Consider the following 21289-nt stretch of genomic DNA (forward strand, 5'->3'; position numbering starts at 1 on the left):
TTCCTTGAAATTCTAGCCAAACACTGTAGTTCTCACTTTATGTTTTACAGTTATTTAGGTTATATACTTTTTGGCTCTCCTGGCATTTTGTTTTAGGTTTTTTTCAAGAAAGCATTTAATTACTTAAAAAGAGACAGGTCAGCACAAAAGATCTTTTCTGTCAAAGGATAAACCATGAAATCTCTCTAGAACATCTTTAATGATGTGTCAATACCCATAAAAAGTTAGCGTATGGTCACCTCGACTGCTTTTTTTAAGCCCTCTTTCTTATTAAAGATGTGCTGAAGATGTAAAAAAATTAGCAGACCAAAAACATTGCCCTCTGTTAATATTAACAAGATATTACGGCCCTTTAATTAGAAACTGGCTCTGTTGGTAGCACTAATACAAAAAATGTATTTCAGGGGAATATGTATTTCGTTGGAGTATCTGTGTCCAACTGAGACAGAAAAATAAAACTGAAGTGAAATTTAATGGTATTTAATTCCAGATGTCTGTGTTTTTATGTTGTTACTCTTGAAATAGTCTCTGGAAATATTAAAACATCTTTGTGGTTTCAGAATTTTAGTGAAGCTCAGGCTTCGTATAGTACCTCCTTCTATCAATTGACACAGGGGTTTTTTTGCTGTGTGGACCACTCCTGAGAAAATCAATTCCTTCTTTCATTTAGAGATGCCTGGAATTAAAGAGGCATTAGAAAGTTGAAGAACACAGATTAAGACAAAATTCTCTTTTTTCATGCATAGGAGAGGGTTTCTTTTTTTTATTATTTTACTGTTCCCCTTCTTTTCATAAGGATTCCTGCTGGTGTAATTGTAACATCAATGGAAAAGGAAAAGGTTGCTGCTCAGGTGTTTGAAAGTGAGCTACTCTGTTTCATTTATTAATTTATTTTTTGCATATCAGGAAATTATGGGGAACATTTTAAAAATTTAACTTATTTTTTTAGGTTGGGTAAGATTAAATAACTTGCTTTGTTCTTGTCTGTTAATTTAATGAGGGGTGAAGAAGACGGTGGTAGCAGGGATTTGGGATCATTCTAAAGTTTGTGTATGCTGAAAAAGGTGTTCCAGCAACAGCTGTGCCAGCGAAATGCCGCATTTGGCAGAATGTGTTCACAATCGGCTCTTTTGGCCAACTCGCTGGCCTGGATCTCCAAAGGCAGTCAGGAGCCTAATTCCTTTGCAGAATGAGATTTATGCTCCTGAATGCCTTTGAGAATCCAAAGCACTGAGTCCCAACAAATTTCAGTGACAAAAGATATATTGTCCAGTGCATGGCATCCACTGCCATTCAGAAGTGCTTCAGTGTGCCCTTCTCTGGGGGACACAGTTGCTCTGCTGCAGAAATGGGAAAGGCAGAGATTGAATCAGTTCTTGAACCAGCCATATCCTACTATGTGTTTGCAAGGACAAGGATTTAGATGGAAGGTAACTACAGAGCAGTGACTACAAACTACACTGTTGCAGTGCTTCTTTAGAATAATTAAGCTCTAGTGGTTTGGGGGGTATCCTGTAACACAGCCCCACCTCCATGCAAATCTGAGGCAACCAGCAGTGGCTACAGGCCTGATGTGGAAGGCCAGATTCATGGAAGTGTGAGTGGAGCACACCACATGTCCAGCTGCCCTGGCACGCAAAAATGAATGCCACCTCCACAACAGTGGAACAGGTGGCAATTATCATACAGCAGCTTGCAACCCTAGATTATTATTGTTTAGAGGGTAATCAACGTTCACTTAGGAGCCTTGATGGGGTGTGTTGGCACTGAGGTGTGTAAGGCAACGAAGTATATACTCTACAAGTTAGTGTGCTGGAAATAACAGAGATTGAGCTGGAATTCCCTGTTGTTCTGAGGCGAGAGCAAGGATACAGGCTGTGTTTGTGAAAGAGGTGGTTTTGTCAGGTATGCAGGCCTCAGAAGGGCTTCATGGACATTCTATTGACGTAGACATTGTCAGTCCAGAAGAGTGTATGACAGACTTTTAGAAATACCTGAATTTTTCATGTTCTGAAAGCAGACTCTGTCCTGAAGCTGTATACCAATGAAGGAGATGGAAGCTGAAAAAAACCTTGACTGTTACCTGTGTAACCCCAAAATGTTATGTATGACTATACATAGACTCTGCTGCTGGGAGATTGAAGGACTGGCAGAAGGTATTACATGACAGGCTTGATTTCTTTGCATTGTACATGTCATATCTGGAGTGTGACACTGTTCCTGGAGTAGGTGACCATTTGTTGAAACAAGACAGCCTGAAAAGTACATAGCTAACGGTGAAACTGCCAGTGCATTCAGGTGATGGAAACTATAAAAATTTCAGACAATAGCCTGACTGTTCCTGAGGGTGTAGTTGAATGAGATGCTGGTTTTGGCCGCAAACTTAGCTTAACAAGTCCCCGTGCCCTCCCCCTGTCCTGCTTAGCCATGTGTTCCTGCCTTGTGCTGTGGTTTGCTGGCTCCTCGCTTACATCCTAAGGGATAATTAGTTCAACAACTGGTAGTATAGTGTATCTGAAGACTACTCTAACCTTTTCTTCCTAATAAACGTCCTTGTGTTTTTAGGTAGCTTTCTTGTAAGACTGGCAGCATGCATTGGTGAGCAGCTGTAAAAATAACTGCTTGTATATTTGTAGATAGAGTAAAATCATGTTTTTAGTGGCATTCACAGATTACTGATTTTGATTTTAAAATCTTGAATAATTTATTTATTGTGCTATGGAACCTTTTCTGGCTATGTGAATTATTTTTTTAGCACAAGAAGCAGTACTCTTGTGCCAGAAATCGCAATAACGATGTCTTATCATTCATATAGTGTATACTTCGTTAATGCAGCATGATGGGTATTGCAAAAGAGAGCCAGCAACTTGAAAACAACTGTTGTATTTTTAAGCATACACAAAATTATGCAAGTACGTGCAACAAGAATACTATGGTAACCTGATGTCATTGTGCACCACAGGTTGTAACTATGGTCATCTGTGGGTACAGAAGTTGATTTTGTCCTCTGAAATAAAATGCTATGGGAGCTAACATGTGGCTAGGGTGGGACTGGAGATTCCAAGAGCAGGAAGGCTGCTTATCCCTGCTAGAGAAGGGAGCTTTTTAGTAGGTTTGGAAGCCACCCATGGACATATGTAGCCCAGCTGTTTTCTGCACAGTGGTTGTGATGGAGTGGTATAGTCAGAGTCCCACTATGATATGCTGGCTAGAGCACTATAGCTTCCTAATATCTCATCAAAACTTGAATATTTTGTTTGGCTCTGTGAATTTGTGCCCAAAGACCAAAAAACATTTTGTGTATTAAAAAAAATACCAAATAACTCAACAGCAATATCAAACAACTCTGTCCAGTCAGAGAAGCCCCAGGTAATATTGTTCTCAGCACCACATTTTTGCTTATCACACCTGAGCAACTATGCCCTACATTTGAACAATATTTACATTTATAGAGGTGTTTCCTAGTGTCTTCTCCAAAAGTTTAAAATGCTTTTAGACTGGTGAAAAATTGTAGTATGTCCTGGAAGGCAAGAGAAAAACGTAAGTTGTGTGGTCTTTGATTTCCAAATTTAAATACATTCTGTATTGTGCCTGCTCATGATTCATAGTGTCTTGCCTAGAGCTGCAAGTAGTTCCCTACAAGCACGATTCTGTTGATGGAGAGCCATATGTGTATGCAGATGCTGTGTGTCTGTGTAACCTGCTGATACCAACCATTTCTTCATAATAGTTGCTTTATTTTCTTTGCTATGAAAATGGTTTCTGATTTTGTATAGGTAACACCTTCATAATAAAAAGATGAGTGCGTAAAAAGAAAAAATTCCTGTGTCTGTATATGTGCTTGTCTGCTCTTTTAAAGGAAGAGTGGAAATCTGCCCTCAATCTTGTTTCCTGGTTTAAACCAGAAAGGGTTTATTGTGGTTCATTAACGCAGAACAGAGTGCCAGTGGGGTGGCACGTCAATAGGTGAGGGTTGTAGAAACAGTGAGTGGAACTGTGGCCAACAGGTGTAACGTATTTATGACTGCAGCAGAAGAAAAGGGTGAATAATGGATGGAGGGTATTTGCCAGCTCTTTCATCATATAAAGGAAGGTGCTTGCCAGAAGTGGAAGGTATATCAGCCAATGCTAAAGTTTATTCATGATCATTTGTGCCGACCAAATACTCCTTCCTCTAAGAGTGACATGTGTTGGCAGGAAATGTCTGGTGGTCTGTCTGGGTATTGAGCAACTCCTGGCTTCTCTCCACTCTGCTACACTTCATGTCATCATCCTTGGTGAGGCCAAACATCTTTCTTTTACTTTGTTCTAAGGAGTTTCATCCCAGGGACAAGAGCTGTTCACAGTAGTTATGGAGGAGGGAGTACTTTGGGCATCTCCTTTAGAGAGTACCCATTCTCGGACACACAGTCACCATGCAAATGGGAGGCTCCAGGACTCATTGTTCCTCTAACTTGTGGTTGACTTACATCAGCCTCCTTCCCTTATATCGTAGTTTTTCTTTATAACGTCAGAGCTTTGCTCTCCTCTTTCCTCTTCAAATGTGGCTTTTCTGGAAGTGCCTCATGCGGTGAGCCCCCATCCCGCACCTTCTTACAGCATGATGGAATTACATTACTTTCTCTGGAAGCAGGCAGCTGCATGAGACCGAAGTTTGCTTTTAGTAAATAATCAGCAGGAGCAGAAAGAGGTAATAGGAAGAGATTTGGCAGTGAAGACCATTCTAAGCTTTTATAAGTGGATTTCCAGGACTGTGACCCTGGAGCATGGATTGAAAAGAGCTACCGGAGAGGTTAGGCCTGAAGGAAACACTGCGCTGTGGGACTGCGCTTTTGGAAGGCTGCCAAGGCAGGTTCAGGTACACGTGCATCTGCACTGCCACTGAATTGAGAGAAGGATTAGGTCACTCGCAAAGGGGAGTTACAATGTCTGAAAAAATTAACGCAACTTCTGGAAGTAGACTAAATTAAATAGAAGTTTAGCAGACAGTGCTAAAAATGGTCCCTCTTGTTATGGCTTTGTAGCCTTGGCCTGAAAACAAACCACTCCTTTCTCAGTGTGAAAACTTTAAGTCTTTTAAGCAAGTAAGTCAATGAAGCTATATTTAAACATCGAATACAGAAGTAGATGGACAGTGACATGCTTGTTAGCATACAAAAAGTTAGATTAAAAAATGATTTTATGTTAATTTGCTTAGATGCTTTGCTTTCCAGTGCTGTCAGAGCAATTCAGCGTATGTATACGTGTGGCCAACACCTACAGCTTGATCCGTACATGCAAATCAGAGCAGTTAACGTGGGACTATTACACCCTCGAGAAAGTGGTTTAATTCCGTGCGCTGAAGGCCTGCGTGAGAATTGCTGCTTGCTGGCATCAGTCTCCAGGTCTCATTGTTGTAGATGAGGCAGTCAGCCTCGATGGTGCTTGGCACAGGAGGGAGGGAGGGAAGGAGGGAGGGCGGCGGGGCTGGGGGCACGGAGGAGCCAGTGCGCTGCTGGCACAGTCGGAGGGCCATTCACCAGTGGGTATTGCCATACGCAGTGATGCGAAGAAACATATGCAAGCAACAGAGGCAAGGGTGATACAAGAAAAACAAAATGCGTGGTAAATACCTCTAGAAAGAGCTAATGAGTGATAAATGTGCTGAACAGAGACAACAGAAGCAATTTTTGTGGATTAATTTGTATCTCTATTAATTCAGTCAGTCTCCTCCTCGCCAACGTTTACTTAATGATTCCTGTCATTCTTTCCATCTCGGTCTTTCTCTTTGGTGCCCTACCCCTAATCCTCTTCCATAACAACACTTAACACTTTTCATAATGTTTCTGGAACAAAAATGTTTCCCAAACATTAATGAATTACTGTTCACAAACATCCCATGAACAACTCTTTTGTAGATGTATTCATACCGTGCTGTGGATAGACTTGGAATTGTTTTACTGTGTGCTGAAAGACCTGCACTGCCAATAGGTAATGGGGGGTATTCTTCTCTCAAGTGGGGCTCAGAAGAAGAAATGGGGTTAATCCTGGATCCCTCTTGAAGGTACGATTAGGAGACGTTCTGAATAATTGTGAAACTCAGAACAGCAGAGCACGCAGTGTGTAGCTTTTTGGAAATGCTAATATAGATTATCATTAATACATAACTGTCCTGATGCATATCCAAAATCTGTCACAATGTAGCTCAGATTTTGGATGTAGGAATATTGTTTTGGTCAAGAGGAGAGTTAAGTGTTGGGGTAGGGCTCAGGAATAGCAGTTTCTGTGTGCAGGCCACCTTTCCCAATTTTAAACTGCACATTATATGTGCAAGCATTAAAAGTTTTACTGACTTTCTGATGAATCCAGAGAACGAGTGCTTTGCAAACAAGATACAGTGTTTATTTCTCTTCTTAATTTGAAAGCATCATCTTCCCAATGAAGTCTAAAAAAAACTGAACAAAAGATGACTTTGTTTCAGTATAATTCATGAAAGCTCTACAGTTGTAATCTTTTAAACAGTTATTTTTATTTAACATGTGTAAATTTCAAATCTTTTTTTAATGGGGTACGTAAATGACATAATAAATCTTTGTTTCCAAGATATGGTGCATAATGTATTTCACAAGGAGTTGCTGAAATGTGATAGGTTGAGTATATGAATAGCATGTTTTATGTAAGTACAATATGTTAACACGGTATATAATAGAATAAAACAAGCTGTAATTTAATATAGCTCTCTAGCTCTATAAAGCTATAGGGGTGGGGAAGCTATTGTCTTTCAGAATTAAAGTTCTTTTTAAGTATTAGCAGAAGTATTTGCTGATTCTACATCAAAATTCTGTTGAAGTGCCTTATGTAAAAATTGCAGTTCAAGTCAAGGGAGGTTTGAAACTAAGTTAGTACATCAATTAAATATGATTACTTTTAAGTGGAAAAAATCTATATAATATTATTTTAAATAGTTAACATACAGTATTTCAACAGGGGAAGCGCTGATTAGATCACCACAATCTATTTTATACCATCAGGATTGCTGAGGGGCTTATAATTGTGTTAAATTTTCATATTACTCATATTCGCACATTAATGAACAGATGCATTGTAACTACTGGGATTTTGCCATTTGGCCTTTCACATCTCTAATCATGATTTCCTACTGAGATCTTTACCATTCTCGCCAGTCATTGATACATGGCCGTCCAGCGCCTTCATTATTCTCCGCCTGTTTGTCGCAGCTCTCCCGGCATCGCCGAGCGGAGTCAGGTTGCGGGGACACTCATTTGTAACACGAGGCCTCCGGCTGGGGACTCTGCCGCTAAGTCAGTGAGGATTTTATTGACAAAGCCGACTCCCCCCCACCCTCCCCGACCTGCCCCAGTAAAGTAGCACCGGGCCCCGTCCCGGCGCCGCTCCCCGAGCGGCTGCAGCGGTGGCTCGGCGCGGCAGAGGAGCAGCCGCGGGGCGGGGGGGGGGGGGGGCAGGCAGCCCGCCCGCCGGCCGGGCAGCGGGGCCCTGGCAGCCCCGGCGAGCGGCTACTGTTGCTTTAACGCGGCAAGTTAGACAGAAGACTTCTGTTTCTTTACGAGCGCACCACGGCGAATATTTTGTCTAGCTGCAGGGGAAAAGCTCTGTCGTGGACTTTGCTGACAATAGACTTAAAAGTAAGACGGGCTGCTTTTGGTGCCTGGAGGCTCTGGAGCCTATTGTCAGCTCACAATGGATTTCTATTGCCGCATTCCTGCTTTGCAAAGGTTTGTTAGCTTTTAATGACTGACAGCTCTCTACCGCAAATACCGCATTTGCTCTGGCCTGTTTACATGCTACTCGAGAATTTTTAGAAAAGCGCGGGGGGGGGTGGGGGGGGTGGGGGTGTGGTGAAAAAAATTAAAAAGCGGCGGCGTTTATTTGACCTATTCAGATATGTTTGGAAAATGGTTTCCTTCGTGGGTTCTTACAGGGGACGTACCAACTTCAGCAGTGGCTGTGCATGTGCCTAGAGCGTGGCGGCATCTCCCTGGTGTCAGCCCCGGCACGGAAATGTTCGTTGCCCTGCAGCTTCTCCTATCTACTTCGTTAGGATTTCATTGCAGTTTTAGGGTTTCTAACAGAAAACTTGCATTCAGGCAACCCTGGGTGACCGAGTCCGTGGCTAGAACCCTTCCCGGGAGAGTCGGCCGCTCAAAGAGTGGTCATCATATAGGAGAAAACCGGAGTGTTGAAATGTGTGTTAAAATGTTACGGAAAAAAACCCCCAAAACCCCCTGTAAATGGGATCCGGCTAGTTGCTATGCTCGCAGCGCTCAGCGAGATGCAGGCGTGGGGCTGTGCCCGAACACGAGTGTCTGCCTGTGCACACCCGTGTGCGAGGCAGGGGGCGGCTGAAACGCGCGGAGAGCGGCCGTGGGCCCGTGTCACTCTAGTTATCTGTGCCTTAATATTGTACTGCGTGTGGTCGGCTCAGCGGCGCTTCGGGCTCCTTCAGCTCCCCGGGTGTGACATGCTCTGTAGAGAGGGAAGAAGGGCAGGCTCGAAGGGCCCGGAGCCTTCCGCGAGTGCGGGGAGAGCCCGGCCGGCCGGCTAGCCAGCCAGCCCTCTGGCTAGCCAGCCCTCCGGCCAGCCTCGCCAAGGTAGCGCAGCGCTGCTTCCTCGGAGCTTTAAGTTGGGGTTTCGAGAAAGGAGGCAGAATTAGCCAAACAAGATAATGAAGGTTGCTCATAATGGTTTTTACTGTGGGGAAAATTAACCAGTTGCTAATAATTGTATGGTCTCTAGGCCAGACGGTCCCTTTGATAAGTTAACATGTACTCCCTTTATGCTCCTGGTAGGGGGTAAACAAATGCCTGAACAAATACAAATACACATAAACACAAATGTGGAGAATAGCAGTATATGTCTTAGATCCAGATAATAAGTGTGGGTATTGTTATTTAGATGGCGCATACTGGGACACTTATCTTTTAGTACACTCCATTTTCTAACTGAATGCAGTGCTAATCGTGGGATTGAAAGCTATTGTAATTGTGTACCCATCTAAATGCTGACAAGAATATACAATTACATTGTTTGGAATTGAGTTTAATGTTCTCTGAATTTTATTAGCATTTATATTTACTTATGCATTAAAATTCTATACAAAAAGAGGTCAGAATACAAGAGTTATAGACATAAATATCAGACCCATCCACACCCTCACTGTATTTTTCCTGAAAATACTGAACAAATTTATTTTATTTTATTTTTAAAGGAAGTGATAGAATCTGAAATGAGCAAATAATGGGTTTCCATTCTAAGCAATGCCTTTTCTCCCTCTGGATTTTGCAATCTTTTAAAGCTTTTTTCATACCCAAGTTTTTATTATTATTTATAATGTGCGTGTTACCGGAAAGTCTTTCCACAGTATGCTTACCACCACACGATGTTTAAACACGCATTATAAAGTGGATGTAATTGTAAACACTCAGAGGGATATAATTACATGTAGCAGATTTAGGAGCTAATTCTTTGCTTCTCTCTCTTTCTCTCTCTCTCTCTCTCTCTTTACTCCGCATTTTATCAACATAATTATTTTTTGACTGCAGACTAACACCCAGAAATTGACAGGCATCCATTATAGGCAGCAACTTGTTCACCAAATTGAAAAACAATGAACTGCAGGTTTATATGTGCCCATTGTCATACAGAATTACCGGAGCTTTGTTCCACAAGAGGAAAAAGCTAATGGTTTTGAAACAGCAGGTGACAAAACACATTCTTTTTTTTTTTTTTTTTTTTTTTTCCCCCTCCCCTCTTATCAGTTTGTTGATGAAGTCATTACGAACTGGGGCCCAGAATAGGGTTGGCCTTATTTTTAGCAGATAGACTTTTAATGAGTTCTATTGTGAAGACAGTCATGTTGATTTGCTTACATTTTTTTTTCCCCCCCTTCACTCAGAAACTCCCAGTATTGAAAAGCTACTATCAAAGGACTGGAAAGACAAGCTTCTTGCCATGGGATCAGGGAACTTTGGAGAAATAAAAGGTAATGCTGTTTCTGTGCTAAAGCAAACTGAGAATGAATATACAGGTATTACTGGCTATATGGAACTTTGTTTGTTTGCTCCTCTTCCCCTCCCCTTGAAACATCGTAATTTGGGGCTTAAATGAAATATATGCTCTCCATCTGTGATAATACAAGTAAATGAAATGGTGTATTACCCTGAGTGAATGAACTTAGGTAAAGCTTTTGTTGCATATATCGTTCTGTGTTGCAAGAGGACACATCCTATTGCTGAATTGGAAAAAAAGTCAACTCGCATATCAAACGCAGGCTTATCAGAGTATAGCAGAGCTCAGCTTTTGAAATGTGAGGGTGTTCAGAAGTCCTTGTTAATTTTTGGACAGATTTTGATGATGTAGATTTTTTTTTACTTTTCTGTGTGTAGGGAAAAAAAAAAAAAGCACAAAGTTTGTGTAATGATACCTCTAGGTACCAAAAATAGCTGGTGCAGATTTTAAAAGACAGCGTTACAACATCTGTGCACTAAAGCATGTTCTTTTAAAGCCATACTCCAGAAGGAAAATGACAAAATTTGACCACTCTCCAGCAGCAGTAGCTTCTGTTTTGCCAAGATATTTCCCCATTTTATATATGTGAGGTCATTTTAGGGAACCTGTAGTTGTTTGTTTTCATGTAATTTAATATTTTTATAATTCTTCCTCAGTGCTTGTGACAAGGAACTGACTCAAAGTACATCTGTGTCAAGAATTTTAGTTTTCAGAGCAGCCATTATCACTCTGAAAAGAAACAGTGACTCTGATTCTTCTCCCGTTTATATCAGTGTTCATCTGGAGTAGCAAAATCCAAGCCAATGTTGTTTTGGAAATGTGAAAGTAGAACGAGATTAAAATTAAAACCTTCTTTAATGTTTATAAACTAGATTTCATCTCTCTCCATTATTTTTGGTTTGTTTGCTTACTAATGTTGTCCCTGATACCGAGATCCTCATTCAGGCAGGCTCCCAAACCTTGTGCCTGACAGGTTTAAGGACCTTCTGCGCAAGAGGTGGGCAGTATGCAATAAAGAATACAACATGACATGCTCTCAGAGGTTAATGTATTGGTACAGGTGCAAAGATCGTGTTATTTTCATTATATGTGCCTTCCATCTTCTCACTGATAAGCCACCAGCATTAGTTTGTGCTAGTCCACTGACTTTGACAAGTAGGAAAGTATGCCACTTGCTTCCCCTAGCTTCTCCCTAAGAGGCTGTAATTCAAAAATATATATTCATTACATATGTAGAATAACTTTATAACAGAATATAGTGCTTCGGCCCCAAATAGGCTGAGATGATGTTGTTATTATAACAGCGCCAAACCCTGGGTTCTTTATTCCCGCTGAGCACGTTTTCTCCGTGTGTGTAAAGCAACAGGCCATAAAGAGGTAGGGTAGCCACTGGGCTTATCTGCGCGTTCTGTTTTTTAAAAGCATATTGTGTTAAAATAACATCATTGTCTGCCATGAACTGATGAATCTTTAAGATGTTTCAGGCCCAAAGTACACAGGCGGCTTTGGTATCCACTTTTGGGTGTGTATTTCAGCAGTTTTAGCATGTTGTCTGGAGCCTCTTTAACTCTTGATATGCTGGAGCCTTTGGAAGGACCCATGGTGATTCTCCTCTGCCTTTGGACCCAGTAAAGGTGCTCTGAGAAGTGCTGCGTACTGAGAAGGCACTCTGTTCCCAGTTGCTATGATCTTGTTCTGTTGGAGGGCAATCTTTTTTCTCCCTTCCTCTTTTTCCCTTTCACAAGCTAAACTTGAAAGCAGCAGCAGCAGCTATATGTTAGCACGAAAGAAATTCAACAGTCCTTTCAGTCTTGCCCAGGGGGAGGATAGGGAGCAATAGCACAGCCTCAAAGAAGAGTTTTCTTTGCTTTAATTTTTGTTTTTTAGCTTCATATTTTGAACACAATTCGAGTTATTGTTCTGTAGCTCTGTTTGAAAGCCTCACATCTGAGGCTTTTTTAGTGCAACTGTGGTTCTGTGGTTGGGGGCATGGTTATTAGGTGTTTGGATCAGGTTTGGCAGTAAGCTGTGAAAACAGGCACTGGTTTATTTTTCCTACTGACTGCCGTGACAGTTGCAATTATTGTCCATTGTTCCTAGGTGGCTAGAAAGGAGGGAGGATACAATAGAGCATTGCCCTCTGGGGGTAAATGAATTTGACTTACAGGTTCTTGGGGGGTCAGGCAGTCTGATTATTTAGTGCCCAAGAATGCGGTTTTCATGGCACCGCCAGCCATGAGCAGCCAACAAACAATGGCTCAGCTGTATTGCAGCTGTATTTAGTGAGACAACATGAAAGGTGTGCAAGTTGAGCTGCTTTATACTCACATATGCGTGTACAAACCCACATACGTTGTGCTAGAAAATGTTTTTGTCCTTCTATAGGAACGTAGAGTTATTAAGTTTTCCAGTTGTGATTTTTTAATTAACTTCTCTTTACATTTGGCCTGGCAGCTGCGTATTTTTTTTCCTCACTTCTGTATTAGTGATATTTGGAAATCTTGCACAAGTAGTGTCATATTATTAATAGACCCTGGAATGTGGACAGCCCTAGAAGTTGTACTGCCCAACTGTCTTATGCACTGAATAGTTTTTTCCATTTAACTGTTCAAAATTTCATTGTGTTTTTCATTAGATCTGGGGGAGTTTTAGTATGTCATGTGCTAAAGTCTCAGCACTAGGCTACATATTGTTAATGCCCAAGTCTGTGTTATTACCATTGAGTTTTATTCTCTGGGAGAGATTAAAAGAAAGGGAGATGAAACGGAAGACTTTATTTTCTATTAGTGTTATTTCTTTTAAGTTAGAAAGCAGTAATATTTTATTAAAGATAGGGGAGTTGGCAAATGGCTGGAAGTCACCAGACTCCCACGTTTTGTATTCAGTTGTTCCTCTTAGTTGAGCTGTTACTTTCGGCAACTACTTTAAGCCCCCTTTCTTCATCTGCATGCCTGTAAAATGGGAGAACCATCACCGAGTATCTGTAGAGTTCTAGCTGCAAACTTCGAGACCACAGTTAGAAGGATCAATATATCTCCAGTTACTCATGGAAAAGGAAATGTAATATTTCGTTCCAGGGCTTGACTGAAAGGTACTGCAAGGGAATACTCTTAAAATGGGACAAAATCGAGAGCCTTTCATATCTGTAGAATTTTTAACCCAGATGCCTCTGTTCATTTAGAGAGGTAGTCTGGGACTAAATAAATAATACAAGTTTGGCACTGGAGATTTCTTAAGAAATTTTGTTTTGAAATCCATGGAATTTTTACTCTGTTCAAAACAAGTTAGTCTAAACATGCTGTTAAATTGAAGTATTTTAAAATAAAGCTGTGAAACTGTATATTGAATTGGTTAAAGCTTGTTCAAACTTACTTATATCCATCATACTCAAGAACAGGGCTCTAAAGGCCACAGGGTTTTTCGTGGATAATGCAGTTTATTGGATTCAGTAGAGCAGAGAGAACTTCAGGTCTCAAACTGATCATCTACAGGAAGGAAAATTATACCCCTTTTCTGCTTTCAGTGTAGCCACTTGATACCTGTGCATTGCCAGGTGAAAGTGCTTGCTTTCCTCCAAAGGAATGTTACTGACTGCAGCAGATGCAGCACGTAGGGTGGGCCGTTGATAGGAAAAGGTGTAAAGAAGTGTATTTCAACACTCTTCAACGTCAGTGGCCATCCCTGTACTTAAAAAATTAACATGAAACTTCTGTTTCGCTGGTGTGGGGCCTCCTCTGAGCAGACTCCAGAGAGCGGTGCTGGCCCCCCAGGTGCGTTGTGAGGTGCACAGTCTGGCTAACACTGATGTGAGTGAGGCAGCTTTAACCATGATGAGAACTTGTTTTTTTAAAACTTCCCCGGTGTACACAAAGGTTTTCTGCTAATCTTGTCCATCTCTTGCTTATCGAGAGTTGTCAAGAAATAATAATGCATATTATGTATGTTCTTCACTTAGCTAATTTTGAATAGGCGTGCGGAACAAAAGGCTAAACTGACTTTTGTTTCTAATCTTTCTGAGTTGGTTTTCTGTTGAAGGCATTGTTGACAGTGGTTGTGCCTGAATCTCTCAAGACCGGGGAAGCCTGAACCTGGACTTTTTTTGTTGTTTGAAAATCCTTTTCTGTTGTACAGGTTAGTTCCTAAACAACTCCGGTGAAGTGTTTTCTGCACTCACTGTGGAAGGGATCATCATCGGGGTAAAATCATTAGTTCCTTGTATCCACTTAAATCTGGGTGACTCCAAAGACGGTACTGGAGTAACCACAGATTAATGAGTGTAATTAAAAGCAAGATTAGCCAACCATCCTAATCTTTAATGTATGCTAGCACAGACATTTGTTTTGTGCGAGAAACTGGGTTCCAAGTTACGTGAAGTATCAGTGCAGGTATTATATCAAGCTACGTTTGATGGGTGATAGAGCTGTGTTTGCTTACGTGTACGGAAGATGGGGCATGAGAGAGTGCGCAGTGAATGGTCTTACAACTGCCAATAATGGATAAAGAGAAATAATCCATTCAGCGATACTATAGCTCATCAGAACCCATGAATTAAAGACATATGTTATGTAGATTCAATGTATGGATTAAAACGGATAATCTGGTAGGTGACACACAGAATCTTGAGGTAAGAGGGCTATGCAGATTCGGTATATGGATTGTAACGGATAATTCCATTTAAGTAATGCTGGACAAGTTGAAGACAAGTAAGCTTTGGGTAGTGCTCAGGTTATGTGCATTAATCCAGTGAGTGACACTTTGGATCACATAATCTGTAAACTGAAGACAAGGAAACTGGGGATTCCGCATTTAGATGTGGACAGGAGGAAGGAGGGGGAAGGGGAGAAAGATTATTCATGGGAAATACACTGGGTTTAAACCTTTGACTAATAAAGCACAGATCCCCCGGAGATGTGTGAAAGCGGCGTACTTTCTTAGGAGCTGTGTGAATTTTGCATTTACAAATTAATGGTTGAAAAATGTTTGCAAGCTTGTGTCAGATGTGGATGTTTTGCATTAGTTTTTGTGGATAGTATTGTATTTGGAGTGGGGAGAGAATGAGGGTGAGAGAGTCATAAGTGAAGGAGGTAAGAGATGTCTGGTTGTTGGCATTTAACTGTGATAAATTCAGTATTTATCGCAACCTACTTAGTATCATCTCTGGTTGGGGGGGGGGGGGCTTGTTTAATAGTAGCAAATTGCTTACAGTGAGTTTTAGTCCTTTGTTAATATTTAAAAAGTGCTGGGGGAGGGAAGCTGCACAGTGGCACACAGGGGAACCTAATTTTTGAGAGCAAATCTGACAACTGCCAAAGTAGTGGAGGTTGATCACAGTGCAATATGATACACTCAGGCTGCAGAGTAGACAGTGTCAATTGAGCCACACCAACGCAGAACTTTTCAGGCCAAATGAGAGTCTGAAATAGAGATTGTGACTGGATGGAGCTGCTCCTATTTGACCCTAGAATGGGAGGTTAGTTGAGGGTAATATCTGTGGAAGGGGGTTTGGAGGAATCTTTTTTAAGTATTTAAAATGCAAAAAATGCAAATTTGTGACAAAGCAGCAAATTTGGGTTGTTCTGATTTTATATTTTTTTGTGTATGTACTTGACCAAAAAAACCCAGTTTCTATTTAAATCAAATACAACTTTTATTTTTAAGAAGTGATTATTAATAGAGAAAATAGAATAAAATTGAACTAATTAAAATAGCAAATGCCAATGGCTTTATTTTGTTTAAACATATGGAGGCCAAACCCCCGTATTTAAAAATGGTCAGGAGGGTTGGATGACAAAAGGGACCTAAACCAGTTATTCTTTGTACTAAAATTACTTGAAAGATGTGTTGATAGAGATAATGTTGTTGAGCTACAACTACCAGTTTGTCAAAACAAAGCAAATATACATACACATACATATTTTTTACTGGTTTTCCTGCTGCTGCATAACATTCCAGCAGCAAATGCTATTTCTCTAGCCTAGTTCTAGCTTGTTGTCTAGACAGTAAAACAATGAATAACCTCTGAGAAATAGTCTCGATACAAATGTTGTCTATTCCTTTTGTAACCTTGACAATAAGTTACTAACCTGGTTGAATACCAAGCTTTGTTTGCAGCCTACTGTACCAAAACTTTTTCTGGCAGCAAATAAAGAATACTCAGTGACAACTTCTTTCCAGCGTTGCGAAATAATAATGTGCTGGTCTGTTATAGAGCAGACGGCTAAGTTTTTGTCCCCACAGAATATTAATTCTTGAGGATAGTAATGGCAAAAGATGGTAATTGTTCATCATTTGTTTTTACTCATTCTGCAAAGTCTTCCACTGAAACCTAAAAGAATAAGACTGTCTGTATGCTGAAATAAGTAACTTCTAGCTTGCTGTTCTAAAACAGATTTTTATTTGTTAAACAGAGAAGATTCATTGCATAAATCTGTAGGTACAGACAAACCAGTTTGAATTCTGGACTTTTTCTTCCCTTGTTTCTTTTTCTGGTGGCCATGACTTGGGGAGTAAAAAGCAGTCAGAAAGTTTTCTTTTATTATGCTGACTTCCCATATCACTCAGATGAAGTAATTTAATTTAGCAGGGTAGGTAGTTGTAAGTGATGGCAGTCACTGTGTAGTAAAGTTGGCTTAAATACTTAATGAAAAATGCCAGTTTTTATGTTTATGTCCTGACAGCTCCAAGATTTACTGGCCTGAACAGCTATGTGCCGGTCCATAATAGAACACAGTCTGAAGTATTGATTAGGGAAGCATCAAGGGAGTTTGCACACATGCACAATCACGTACCCACATCCACGCACCAATACATATCAGCAAGTACATAACTTAAGGTATATACTTATTGCTTGGTAATAAACATTCGAGATATCTGTTCAAAGACACAGGAAGGAAGAGTTTAAATTCTGAACTTACCTCAGCCAGTTAGATCTGTTTATCAGACTACGTTTCCTGAAGGCACGTAACATCAGCTCCGCATTGCCTCACATACACAACTTGGGGTGACGTCAGCAGCACAGCTGTCTGTGCAGCAAGGGGCAAATACTCGTCTTTAAAATTGTTATAAATAGGGTTTTTTTTTAGGGGGAGCATAACAAAGATTAGTTTGCTTTTAAGTAGAACACAACTAGGTGGCCTATTTTACTTTCCTGATTGCCTTACTGAGCAGAGTAAGGATACGTTTTGATTTCTAATGTGGTAGAGCAAAGTTAAAACTGGAATTACGAGTCGGGAAAGAAAAATAGTTGACCATGGGACAAGAATGAAACTCAAGAAAAGATACTTATTTTATGAACTGCTGATATTTTTATTTATTCTTTGACGATAATAATGTTAGTGCTAGTAGGAGTTTAATTCTTCTGAAGACAGCTTAGTTAATAGGCTGTTCAGTTTAAAAAACCTCAATAATTGCTTCATTCATAGGGTCCCTTTGGCTAGAATCCTACCAGTATCAAGCAAAGATTTAATTACCTATTTAACATGTATCCCCGTTAAAGTCAGTGGGGAAATTCTTGGCCTTACTGAAATAGTTCTGCTGGTGACTTCAATGAGGCCATCAGTAAAATGACTTAAAATGTGTAAAGTTAAGAATTACTTTTAAGCAAGTTTCTAAAAACTTCACACCTCAGTTTTCTCTTTAAAAATGTAATGCATACCACTATATTTCTACCTGCTCACAGTCTTTAAGAAGATCAATTAGCTAATGCTTTGAAATTAAAAAATGCTCTGTACTGCATGCTCTAATTATTATTATACATCTTAATATTATTTGAATACAGGGTACTCCAAAATATTCTTATTTCCATTTATTGGATTTTTCCCTGTACAAAGCTTTGTAGGTACAGGAGGATTTTTTTTCTTTTGTAACCGCAGTTAATGATATGAACGTAATACAATATTATTGTGTCTTCCAGGCTTTGTACTCGCACATTGTTTTCTTTGATTTTTCTTTGAAAGACAGATGCTGACAGTTCAAAAGCTGTTTTTGTAATTACTTTGATAGTAAACTGACTCGGGGGATAAATTTCACTGTCTGTATGGGTGTGTGTGAGTGTGCACGTGAGCACCCCTGATTGATAACATTCCTAGCAGTTTAATTGAGAGATGTCAGAGGGATCGAGGAGAGCTGTGCCATGTCTCTGCCCCTTGCAGAAGACGCTGGGTGCCGCGCGGCTGCGAGCAGATCCGCAGGCTGGCTGCAAGCAGACATTCTCATTGCTTGAGCATTCACGTGAAAAGCTTAAAATGCCTGTTAAAGAAAATATTGGCTTTCCTAATTTCTCATTTACATTCTCATTCTGTCTAATAAATTATAATAAAGTATTTACTGTTTTGATCGCAAAAGCGGTTTCTCTGCCTTTTTTTTTGCTTTGGTTCTGTTTTGGGTGGATATGCCAAGGTTTCTCCTGTTCGTTTTCTCACTTTAAGTGTGTCATTTGGTCATATTGGTGTCTTCATTCTAATGTTTATTAAAATGTTACTGTCACTGCCAGTCTGAGACTGTGAATCAGAACTAAGAATGTGTAATAGTTTATTTCACATATGAGTAAATTTCTTTTACTACTTAAACACTATTATGGATAGTGTTGATCTGAGATGAAGTTTAGGTTTGGCGATACAGAATGCCACTAATTTGAGTCTTCTTTTATTGCCATCTGCTGTGGGTGTTGCATCCACAAACATTTTTATTTTTTTTTTCCCGAATCTCTTCTTGTGGTGGTAGAGAATAAGCTGACGCATCTGGAAAGCGTCTTTTCTTGGGCCATTCATTGTATCAACCAGTAGTGTATGTATACTTTGATGGTCTCTTGCCTGAGTTGTTTTTGGTAAGTTGTGAAAAATCCCCATTTTGCCATTGCAGTGATAGAGTACAGAGAGAGAACAGTACGAGCACCTACAGCAGTCTCCTGAAAGGCAGGTGGTTAAAAGCTTTGTTAAACATAAAATGTGCGATAGCTATTCATTGTGGATCTGATGATAATTAAGAGTAATTTTTGAGGCAGCCATTGATATAAGCCACTCTCCTTTTACCCTCACTCAGTGCCAGTGTGAAGTGGTCTAGCTTGCTGTCAGGTTGTACACTGCAATAATGGGCACTTGTTTTTAATCCCAGCCACACTGCACAGCTAGAGTGAAAGCACTGCAGCTGTACAGATAGTGTGCGGCGTACAGGCCAGCTCCAGAACCATTCCCAACTCTCAGCTATTTGGAGCAGCTCTAAGTGAGTTTAATAATGAAGCAGCTGAAGGTAGCTGCTGGGGCTGGTGGCTTATCCTCACTAGGGTTTGCACCGCCTCTCAGGTTCTATCAGTGTTAGCAGCCACAGGGTTAGGTCATTAATTCCTGAGTAGCATAATTTAAGAAACTGTCTTTATGCAGTTGGTGTTGTAGTTACTTAAAATACTGACATGTTTTGCCCTGTAAGCTACAGAATTCTTAAAATGGAAATCCTTTAGCTGCCAAGACACTTCACACAATGATAAAGGTTTAGATCTCATGCGGGTTAACAGAGAGAAAATAGTGGCGATAGGACAGAAGTCCACCATCCTTGCCTACCCACAATCTACAACATTTAGAAAGGGGTACAAAAATGGCAACTGGTGCTCTAACTCTGCAGTGTATTTTAATACACCAGAAAAAATTCCTGTCACTGAATGTACTTATATAGTGACCAAGCTGTTGCCCTCAGCTCACCATTAAATAAATAACATTAAGTATCATTTGGCCTTTATTTGTTATGCAAACCAAATAATTTATGAATGGCAACTGTGAAATGGCAGTTTTGTTGGCCATTTTCACAAAAGAAATTATAGGTAATAAGGTTAACATAAAAAATTCCAAACTTAAACTAAGTGCAAGCACTTCATATTATGATCCATCAGTGTGATTCAAGTACTTGTCTTCTTTTTACACTTCTTACACTTTTCACACTTTAGTAATCCACCAGTTGTCTGCAAGAAACCTCAAAACTGCCTGTGATTCATTGGCAGTGGGGCTTGATGTGTGGGTAAGGCAAGGAGAAATCTACCTCAAAATTCACCCTCTCCCAGTAGACCCACGCATCTGATCTCTCTTGCCTCTAGTTTTGTGCAGATCACTGGAGAGTATGGCTATCCGAGTGCTTACTTCGCAAGGAATATTCTCTTAAAGAATTATAATTATTATTGAAGCTATGAGAAGGACGCTCTAATCACATGAAAATAAAGTTCCTACTAAGCCACATTTTCCAGAAAGTATTCTCTAACAAAAGATTTTTTTTTTTTAAAGCTGACAGTGATAAATTCTCCCTTTTGGTTTATTAGCAAACTGAAATTGCTTAAGAAGTATAGTGCAAGAAGGCTGCCTTTTGTCAGACTACTTCCACTCCAGTTTATAAGCCAAAGGAATTATGTATTGTTTTTACTAAGTTAGTACATAAAGCACCTCCTTTGGGCATCTTAAAGTTTTTTTAAAAACTGAGTAAAAATGAAGAGACTGAATTTGGTGGATTTGTCCCCAGATGTACAGCCTCACTGTGCCTGCAACTCCAGCGTCTGCACTGGCACTTCATTGCCCTGACCACTTGCTCTTAGTTCAGACTTTCCTCTTGTCCCTGCCATTTAAATAAAGCTGTTGTTTTCCTGGGGAAGAAGTTTTTTTTCTCCTCTTCAGGTAAATCAGCGCAAAGAAGTGGATGGCGGTGTGGTCGTGCGGTTGTTTTGTGTCGCGGTCAGGGCAGTGGCACATGGAGTGTTTTGCTCACTCACTCTCGGGAAGCACAGCCTGAGCTCTGGAACACAGGGCTGGATATCAACATTTCTTTTTATGCCACTGTTGGTAACTAACTCTGTGACCCCTCTGTCTGTCAGTAACACATATGGAAACATTTTTCCACCTTTCAAAGGTGTGGTGGGGATTAATTTAACTTTACAAAGTGCTTTTTGATTCCCAACTGAAAGCTACTGTAGGAGCTCAAAATAAACTGATGAACCAGTACTGGCTGAAGATCTTTGATGTGTGTCAGTGCATTTGTCAAGTTTATTTGACAGTGATTTCTTTTTGCTTACCCTAAGTTTAGGACTAAGCCAATCCCGTGTATTCCTTCTCTCTCTAGGCCTTCACTGCCTCTTGTGCACACCAACCAAGTCTGGAATAAAATATCTGCTGAATAAATAATTACAATATTTAGTTTTCAGATGTTTTGGTGTGCCCAGTGAGTTATACTGCCAGTATCAGGATACTGATAGCATTCATTAGATGAGAATTACAGTAAACTGACATGCTGG

The 21289-nt window shown here is 40.3% G+C and overlaps 1 protein-coding gene across 12 annotated transcripts in view; it reads left to right on the top strand.

Annotated features, from left to right (window-relative positions):
* SOX5 (SRY-box transcription factor 5) overlaps window positions 1-21289 on the top strand; it is a 297407-nt gene that overhangs the window by 125218 nt on the left and 150900 nt on the right. For all 12 annotated transcript variants that reach the window (XM_074826380.1, XM_074826377.1, XM_074826379.1 and 9 more), the window contains exon 4: window positions 9914-10000. In XM_074826380.1, coding sequence (XP_074682481.1) covers window positions 9914-10000 — 87 coding nt within the window. The remainder of the gene's footprint in view (window positions 1-9913; window positions 10001-21289) is intronic.

This window comes from Strix aluco, chromosome 5 (assembly GCF_031877795.1).
Source record: "Strix aluco isolate bStrAlu1 chromosome 5, bStrAlu1.hap1, whole genome shotgun sequence".
Lineage (NCBI taxonomy): Eukaryota > Metazoa > Chordata > Aves > Strigiformes > Strigidae > Strix > Strix aluco.